The following is a 9,844-nucleotide window of genomic DNA, read 5'->3' as shown; positions in this document are numbered from 1 at the left end:
AAACAAATTTTTATATTACACAAAGATAATGCAAGTAAATACAAAATGCAGTTTTTAAATGATGATTTCATTTAGTAAGGGAAAAAAGCTGTCCAAAACTACCTGGCCCTATGTGAAAAATTAATTGTCCCCTTCTGTTAAATCATGAAAGAACTGTGATTAACCACAAAGAGCAAAAGAGCAACACATCATGCTGTGATCTAAAGAAATTCAAGAACAGATGAGAAACTAAATAGTTACCACATTATTTTAGAAAGCGAAGTTAAATTTCACTAGCCACACCCAGGCCTGATTACTGCCAGACCTGTTGAATCAAGAAATCACTTAAAATCATCTGACAAAGTGAAGCATGCTTAAAGAGCAACACATCATGCCGCGATCTAAAGAAATTCAAGAACAACAAAATAGTTGACATGTATCAGTCTGGAAAGGGTTATAAAGCCCTTTCTAAGGCATTTGTCCTTATCCACAAATGGAGAAAACTTGGAACAGTGGTGAACCTTCCCAGGAGTGGCCGGCCAACCAAAATTACTCCAAGAGCACATAAAAGAACCCAGAACAACATGTAAAGAACTGCAGGCCTCACTTGCCTAAAATAAGGTCAGTTTTCATGATTCAACAATAAGAAAGAGACTGGGCAAAAACGGCATCCATGGGAGAGTTACAAGGCAAAAGCCATTGCTGACCAAAAAGAACACAAAGGTCTTACTAGGCATAGAAACTTCCAGTCAGGTGTGTTGAGGCAAGTTGGAGCTAAACTCTGCAGGACACCGGCCCTCCAGGACCGAGTTTGGACAGCCCTGATCTAAATCATTCAAGTGTGACAAATATGCAAAAAATTAAAGTCCCCCTGTAGTGAAAATCAAGTTTTTTTTTTTAGTTTTTTTTTTATATGTTGTTTATTTGTCTATGTGCTGTTTTTAATTTTCTTTTAGACAAACCATGTGCCAATCCATTAATCAACACCATTACTGAGTATTTTCTCCTTAAAACTGTAGTTTTCCAATGGAAGTCCCAGAAATGCGGTTTGAAACAGCCCTCGGTTTGCTACATCACAAAATTCAATAACCAATCACGTCAAGGGATCGATTCCTGTCATTAGCATATCCCTCTCTCCATTTATACAAAGGTGGCATGCATAGAGATCATAGCATAGAGATCGCATGCAAAATCAACTAATTACCAGCACAAAACCAAAAATTAAATAGAGCAAAAAAAAACCATGAAGCCGTGGTTTAACGTTAATTTAGAACCGCTAACTTGAAAAATAACCCGCGGCAACAGTGGAAAAGTAGCCCAGAGTCAGACCCACCTCAAACGCATCGGCATCTGCACTTCACACGCGAATGCTCGTGGGTGCGAATTGGAATCACAAACGGCTGCATTCGAGTCTTCAAGGCATTTTGAGGACACAACATCGTCAAGTAAGTAACTTTAACGACTGTTACAGTATCCACTGCAGTTGTCCGCTTGTAAAAGCATAGTTTTATCAGTCATTATTATCCGTGGATCAGGAGGCCCTGGCTGGTGTGACTGAGTGGAGGTGGGGCTAATTTGCGTATTCATAGATCCGCGTATAGTAAATGAGGCAAGAGTGTAAAGTTACATTCAAGCTATTTTAAGGCATGAGAAAATTATTTTCACTAGAAAAAACATTTAAATATGTCATTTTGATGATCAAAGATGAGTTTTAAGGGATAAAACGGGGAGACTTATAAAAAACAGGAAGGGGGCAAAACCTTTTTCACACCACTGTATGTTGCTTCAGTACAGTAAGTGTTCATCTTGAAATATTAATAACAATATTCTTATGTTTATAAAAACATATCACAGAAACAAAAGACACGTGATCCACAACCTGAAGGTGGAAGTTTTTGAAACAAAATGAGTTCAACTGAACCTTCTCCAGCACTGATCCATTATGCCATTTAACACACAGGATGTGTCTTGAATCAGACAAAATTACTGACAATATGCAAACAGAATTGCTTATGTATGCCCAAACATGATTAAACTGAAATCGCTCTGACTCATATGTTAAAGTAAAATACTTCTCTAAGAATATATTTTTGCAAAAAGCTCCACGAGTGCCTGCTCCAGTATAGTGTAAAATGATCATAATTATCATCAATATTCCTATATGTCATTTACATATGTACTATATGTGCACAAAGCCTTTTGAAATGTGTCTGTCCAACATTACTGTAAACTCACACAAGGTTTCATTTGTTTGGCTGACGTCCTCTGTGACACACCTCATTTGTTAAACAGATGAATTACTATTTACCGCACTGTAATACTGATTATAGACACAGGGCTTATTTTTACTAATGCTTTGTCAAGCAACAGATGCTTCTGAGGGCGTATAAGAAGGACATAACTGTTAATTGTGAATATCAGTTGTACTGATGTTTGGTTGTGAATCTGACAGTGATAGCAAAACATCAGTAATGTCATATACTCTGCATTTTTACCCCAACATGAGAGAAAGTGCCACAGAGAGTTAAATTAATTTCAAGAGTTAAAAATTACTGTTTGTAACTAACTAACAGTGACGTTTCATGTCATGTTGGGTAAATTAGTTACAGTTACAAACTTGGTCGTTTTTAGTCACTTTAACTTTAATTTACCCAATCTGTGAGACGGTAATTTAAAAAGTCAAACATTTCCACATTAAAACATTCCAACATTTAACATGTTGACCCAGCAGCACAAACATACAGTGGGTACGGAAAGTATTCAGACCCCCTTAAATTTTTCACTCTTTGTTATATTGCAGCCATTTGCTAAAATCATTTAAGAAATGGCTGCAATATAACAAAGAGTGAAAAATTTAAGGGGGTCTGAATACTTTCCGTACCCACTGTATGTAGTAGTCACAATGCAAACCTGCCAATGAATAACAGATTATTCAGCTATAAATTTTCCACAAAATGCAAACTATAAAATGTATAACAAAGCACAAACAATTCATGAAACTCCAAAAATATTAAATAACCACAATTTCATACCATTGCTATTTTAATTAATCGTTCATATAAAATTACAACATTTGAAATGCATGACTTGTGTCTAGTGAACATTATTTATATTTTACAGTATCATCTTGTTTGCTTCTCTATAATGTTTATCGATGCACATGTTCATATAATGATGTCTCGTCTCATGTGCACGCTGCTCAACATGTTATTGTCCGGTTGCATAAAAAACACATTTATAGGCAATTTTACAAGATTAACCAGTAAAACCTGTCTAAACTATTTTGCTTACTGAGGTCACAGAATAATCATCTAATAGTAAAGAATATGGCTGTTCAGAGTGACTGTGTCTCATCCCACTGTTCTCTTCCAGATTATTTGCATCCAGAGATGTGATTAACAAAAACATAAAACCACAGGAGGAGGGAGGAAATGCTACATGCAAAATTATGTGCCATGTATATCTGATGAAATGATGAGTTGAATGATTTGGAAAGACTCAACGACTCTTCACCAGGTAAGAATTTCATTTCAGTTATCTTATAAGTACATTCCTACAAATGAATGTTCTAAAAGTTTTTGTTTTTTCATGTTGGGTTCCCCAAAGAACCTTTCGGTGAGCAGAATTCTTAGAACATTTTTTTCTTGAAAATCAAAATAACCTTTTTCCACTATAAAGAACCTTTTGTGACGTGGAAAGGTCCGTTCGTGTATGTTAAAGTTTCTTAATGGAATTATTTTGTAAGAATATAAACGAGAATAACTGATTTAGTTAATGACTTGTACACTTTTGTTCTACTCTGGTTTAGTCTTGAGATTTTGCATTGTGGCCCTGCTTTCGATAAATTGTGTGCTTTTTCCTCATTTCTTTAAATCAGTTTTGATAACAGTATCAGCTAAATGTACAGTTCTGCTCATAAGTTTACAGACCCCTTGCAAAATATGCAAAATGTTAATAATTGTAACAAAATAAGAGGGATCATGAAAATTGCGTATAATTTTTTTTATTTAGTACTGTCCTGAATAAGCCATTTTACATTACACATATTTACATATGAGCAGACTTACGAGAAGAAATGTAAATGTACCTCACTGGAATGGAACTGAGTTCATTTGTATATTTTATCACAGGTTTATGGCCTTTGACTCAATGTTACATAACACAGTGTCAGAGAGTTTTAGTTTGGATTTTTGCTCTTATTATAGGATAAAAACATTAATTTCTGGTCCTTTAGTCTAATTGGCAGAGCAGCTTTTCTAGAGTGCTGATATTTAGACCAACAGCACCAGAACATTTCACACTTCTCTTTGTATCACTTGGACCAAAAAAAAAAAAAAAAAAGTAAATAAAAGTTCCATCAAAATGTAGAAATCACTGGTGGGCATGTGGTTCATTCACAGTCTAAAAAGTAGTTTTTTTTTTTTTTTCAAAAACATCTCAATAGACATACTTATTATAGTATTATTATAAAAGTTGCATCAGTTATTTTAAATTACTTTCACCTTTATTTTCCTCACATATCCACCTTATTTTTATTTTTTGTCTTTATTCATGCCAAAATAACTTGCATAAACTCGTATCAGCAAAGTATAGAACAACCAAAAAAACGTATTTTGCATCGGGGAAGATGAGCTATTATCTGTGAATATGTAAGACATTAGCCTCTATAGGCAACTAACTAGAATAATAACAAAGTGCAGTAAATGCTAAAACTATTTGCACTGCAAACCAGTTATGACAATACATTAAAATAATATAATAAGAAATACCAGTTTGCAATATCAAGCAGTATAACAGACTGTTTTTGGACAAAATAACTGGAAGCGAATGACACCTGAAGCCCCGCATGATTTTGTCTTACCTGGTAAACACTTGTGGGCAGTTATTTTATAGGCTATGCCATAAGCTATACATAAAAATGACAGGAAAACATGCTTCATTGAAAACCAATTTTAATCCTTTTAGGGATTTTCCAAAATGTTATTGACGGTTGTTCTAATTTGCTTTTGAGTTTAAAAGCAGAGCACGGTGTATTTCATGTTTTCCACATTTCTTCTTGCTCTTCAGATGTTATTGAGGAACCTGGAGAACCCATCAGGAATGAAGTGGAACATTTGTGGCCTCCTGCTCATTTTATCTGTCCCCTTCTGCATATCTGTAGGACCTTGGTCTAAGCCCTGTGATAAAACTCACAACTACTTATGTCCTATTCCTGGCAGCACTTCAAATGAAACTGGAAATATGGATATATTAATCCTGGGTAGAGATGGTTTCATGGGATACTTGAAAACAGGTGATTCAAATCAGACATGTTCATGAAAGTGAATGAGAATTAAATGTGTTTATTAAAAAACTAAATGTATAGTGTGTAAATGTTGTTATTGTATATACTTTTTGGTGGCCACATTGTTTATCATTTGTCTTTTAAATGAGTATATGCAATAATGTTGCAGGGAACAAGTCCACTATTCTGTGCAGTTCTAGTGGATCGTCAGGTGAGGAGAAACAGAATATAGCCCAAACAGTACATTAAATAGAGAAAGTTTCTACTTATGTGTATAAACATTCCTTGAAAAATAATTATAAAAAATGTATATAATACGTATTTAAAAACTTTGAAATGTAAAAAAAAAATACTTTTGTCTTTCAGTAAACGCTACACAACAACTACTCAGCATGACTGTTTTTTCATTCGAAGAAAATACAAACTGTACAAAAAACACTTTGCCAACAAACAGCAGCGGTGGGTTTGAACATATTTGGGCTCTTTCGTGTCTTGGGCTTTTTTGGATGAACTGCTTAGAGCCACTATCAATAATGAAAATGTGTGGATTGTCTTTAGAAATTAATGTGATTTGTTACTTATTTTTATCCCAGGGTAACCTTGTTTTCTAACCTGTTGTTTTGCAGACTATGGAGTGATTTTATCAAGATACTCACCATACGAACTCCATATAAGCAGATATGCTATACCCACATTTGTTTGTTTAATTGAAGGGAAATGCAGAAATGGCACTTTGACAGACTGGATTACGGGAGGTGAATGAAAGATCTGTCGTTTTGCTTCTATGCATTTGGTAGCCTGTGAATTTAGAAAAATATGACAACAATAGGTTTCTTTAAAATGTCCAGTTTCAATTTATTCACTATATACTTGCTGTTTTACAAGAGTTCTGCTTTTTGCAGATCAGATATCTGATATTTAGGAAAATGTTTTTGTTCTCTTTATTAAAGATTGTAAGTGGACCAATGAAACCATCAAATATTTTGAGAATAATGGTGAGTATAATTCCAAAAATGACTTAGTATTATATCAGTATAAAAGAATTATTATTCCTGTAAGTGGAGTGGTAAACCAATCTGGTGTAACACAGTCAGTGACAGATTTAACAGACATCTTAACATTAACCTTATCAAGTATTTGTATATATAATATTATGGCTGTATTATTTGCATATCTTGTAATATTGTTCTTTTTTGTTTTGTGTATGTAAGTATGTAACATGACCTGCCTGAATCCCACAAAAACGTGTCAGGAGGCAAAATATGATTCCAATTGTAGTGGTAAGAATATGGTACAATGTGCCTATTTTTGCTTTATTCACTTTCAGAACAGAATAAATGTATCATTAAAACCCAGTGCTGAATATTGCTCTTAATTATTCCAGATTTACTTTTTAATTGTTTTTATTTTTATGTTTTTACGCAGATATTAATGCAGGTGAAGCAAGTAAAATTAACAACATTGAGATCCATAATAAAAAAGCAACTTGTTTTAAGTGTGGAAGTCCTTTTCAAGTGGTGAAAGAAGTCTCCTTACCCAAAGGAATGTCAGATCAATTTAATGCTAATAAAACAGAAACAGATGCTGGTGCAGCTGCGTAAGTATTCTTTCAAATGTGGGTTTCAAGTCTAGTAAGATTTTTAGTGGTAATATTAGTTACACAGGCATGAGTTTAATTAAAAAAAATTGCAAACATTAACATGCAAACATTGCAACCCATATTTAGGAAGTTTCCATAATAACTTGCTGAATTTATTAATCTATTTGATGAATACACACGAGAAAATAATTTTTGATGGAGTTTAAAATCTGTATATTTTTTTACTATAGCAATTGAGATTTAAAAAATAGGGGAGACCTGGGCTTGTCACAATGGATTTTTCTCTTCTAACCCTATCCCCCGGTTTCACAGACAAGGCTTAAGCCTAGTCCTAGACTAAAATGTAAATCTGAGCTGTTTCAACTGAAAGAAACTTGCACTGACTGATCTTAAAACATGTCAGTGCCTTTGTTTTGTCTTAAGATGCACACCAGTAATGCTTTTTTCTAAGGCATGTTTATAAAAATTACTTTGTCCTAAAGTATGTCCTAATTGAACTATGACCTATTCCTGGTTTAGGCTAAGCCCTGTCTATGAAACCGGGCTTTTATATTATACCTGCTGTCCCAATGGCTGTAAATTGAACCATTTACTCAGAGATATTATCACAAATAATCTTGTATCTCGTTCAGTGAGGCCATGAAAAATCTCTCCAGCATTCTGTCTTTGATGGAGAATTTGACCATTGCCTCTATATCCATGGGTAACGTTAAAGGGATTTTAAAGAAAATTTCAACTGAGTCCGAAATCAAGACATCCTACTTCATCTACTCTTCAGAAACTGACATCAGAGTAAGTGGACAGATGACTTCAGACATACACATGTGATTTTTTTTAACTTTGCATGACAGTGGTGATGTTTAAGAGACAAAAATGTTTCTCTTAAAAACATGAAATGTACCCCAGCATGGACATCTCATATGTTTACAGGTTTTAGATGATGTGGGCGAACTGAAAAAATACCCCAGTGCTTTCAGTATTCCAGAGGAAGCCGCTAAGAAAGCGCTCAAGCAAAACACAGGAAACGCTTTTTTGGGTGTGTTCCGCTTTCCCAACATGACAAAGGTATAAAGAAATATCAAAAACAGGCTTAGTCAAGTTTTCAATGACATGTTTATAACAGAAAGCATTTTTTATTTTTTTTTGGTTACTTTTAACTGAGTGGTTTTACAAATTAGACGTTGTAAACAACTGCATTCATAAAAAAAATGTGACTTAAAATAATAATGAAGTAGGATGATACTCCTTAATATCTTGAACATTTAGATATCGATGATTTTTTTTCTCCTTTTTCTTAAACTTTGTTGTTTTACTTACTGAAATAGGCCTTATTTGCATCTTATTATTTTTGTTTTATTTGTTGCATCATATTTCTATATAGAAGCCAAATTCTGTTTCTCAGCAATAAAACAAACCTAATCAATCCTCTTTTATTTTTATTTTAAGGATGCAGAGAACAGTACAGTTTTGAATGATGAGGTTTATGCAATCGAAATGGGCGCAGAAATTTCCAATCTGAGTGACGCCATCAACTTGACCTTCAAAACAAATCAGGTATTCAAATGTATGAGGGGGAAAAGTATTTCTAGTAGTCTAAATGCATCTGAATCTTATTTGGTGAAATTCTGAAGTATTTCTCTGCACCAGACGGGAACTCCTGTTTGTAGATCATGGGATGGAAATGGTCTGTGATGCTCTTGTGTTTATTTATTACAATTTTTTTGAATTTGTTAAATTTATGATGCGTGATAAAATAATGCATGGTCAGTTTCCGTATCACAGAGAGCTAAATTTCAGTGTTGGATTTGTACTTTTAAGCAAAATTAAGAGAACAGGTTAAGAGTTTGAATCTTTCGGCCCATGATGCTGACCAAAGCATAATGTCAATTTCATTAATTCACTCTAAATCTACTCAAAACTAACCAGTCCCTCCTTTTTTTTCAGGACATCAGCCAAACTGGACAACCGAAGGGTGTAGTACCCTTATAAAAGGAGAAAATATAACATGTAAATGTGAACACTTGACTTTCTTCGCTGTGCTCATGGTAGGTTCTCCGTTTCCTTCTGGAATTTGTGAAATTGAGCTGGAGTGAGAATATAAATTGTGTATTTTGCGCCTTCAGATTTATGTTCATTAATTTGTGGTTGATAAAATAATTTCACAACAGACTTTATGTGGTTACTGAATCTTTAAGGTTGCCATTGTCCTGTGTAACTAAACATGGTTTTAATACAGATCCCTCCAAATGAAAATCACTCCATTTCCAAAAATGACCTCACCGCTCTCACCTACATCACCTACATTGGCTGCGGCCTCTCCTTGTTTTTCCTGTCCATTGGGCTCTTTATGCACTTCCTCATGAGGTAAGAATTTATTTGATGAATATATATATATATATATATTTATATATATATTTATATATATATATATATTTATATATATATTTATATATATATATATATTTATTTATTTGATTAATATATATATTCCGGTCCCCTGAATGCGATTTCTACCAAGGGGGGCTCGAGTCAACTTGCTCTTGCTTCTTGCTGTAGAAACTGTAGCAGCACCCCTGATAATAAGAAATGTTTCTTGGGCTCAAATCAGCATATTAAAATGATTTCTGAAGGATTATATGACACTGAAGACCAGAGTAATGATGCTGAAAATTCAGCTTTACATCACAGGAATAAGTTACATTTTAAAATAAATTAGAAAACGGTTTAAATTGTAATTCTTTTTCAAAATATTACAGGTTTTTTTACTGTAATTCTGATAAGATGAATTATAGAGAACATGACTCTTGGTGAGTATAAGAGACCTCTTTCAAAAAAAAAAATCTTGCCACCCCCAACTTTTTGATGGTAGTACATACAGTATATCTAGTTCATTCATGAAACTGTAGATGGCACAGGCTGATCCTTTAGGTCCTTTACATGCAATCTTCTGGCAACCACATAATTTACTACATGCACAATAT

At 33.9% G+C, this 9,844-nt stretch overlaps 1 protein-coding gene across 1 annotated transcript in view; it reads left to right on the top strand.

Annotated features, from left to right (window-relative positions):
• Positions 1 to 9,844, top strand: part of adgrg11 (adhesion G protein-coupled receptor G11) — a 25,819-nt gene that overhangs the window by 8,321 nt on the left and 7,654 nt on the right. Inside the window, exons 3-16 of the mRNA XM_016481932.1 lie at positions 3,352 to 3,495; positions 5,047 to 5,272; positions 5,433 to 5,474; positions 5,630 to 5,722; positions 5,890 to 6,018; positions 6,214 to 6,258; positions 6,475 to 6,543; positions 6,689 to 6,860; positions 7,496 to 7,655; positions 7,794 to 7,928; positions 8,310 to 8,417; positions 8,511 to 8,547; positions 8,808 to 8,908; positions 9,100 to 9,227. Of these exons, the coding sequence (XP_016337418.1) occupies positions 3,463 to 3,495; positions 5,047 to 5,272; positions 5,433 to 5,474; positions 5,630 to 5,722; positions 5,890 to 6,018; positions 6,214 to 6,258; positions 6,475 to 6,543; positions 6,689 to 6,860; positions 7,496 to 7,655; positions 7,794 to 7,928; positions 8,310 to 8,417; positions 8,511 to 8,547; positions 8,808 to 8,908; positions 9,100 to 9,227 (1,478 nt within the window). The 5' untranslated portion in view covers positions 3,352 to 3,462. The remainder of the gene's footprint in view (positions 1 to 3,351; positions 3,496 to 5,046; positions 5,273 to 5,432; positions 5,475 to 5,629; positions 5,723 to 5,889; positions 6,019 to 6,213; positions 6,259 to 6,474; positions 6,544 to 6,688; positions 6,861 to 7,495; positions 7,656 to 7,793; positions 7,929 to 8,309; positions 8,418 to 8,510; positions 8,548 to 8,807; positions 8,909 to 9,099; positions 9,228 to 9,844) is intronic.

Source organism: Sinocyclocheilus anshuiensis, unplaced genomic scaffold (assembly GCF_001515605.1).
Source record: "Sinocyclocheilus anshuiensis isolate Anshui unplaced genomic scaffold, SAMN03320099.WGS_v1.1 scaffold769, whole genome shotgun sequence".
In the NCBI taxonomy this organism is placed as follows: domain Eukaryota; kingdom Metazoa; phylum Chordata; class Actinopteri; order Cypriniformes; family Cyprinidae; genus Sinocyclocheilus; species Sinocyclocheilus anshuiensis.
This window is presented reverse-complemented; position numbering and strand designations above follow the sequence as displayed.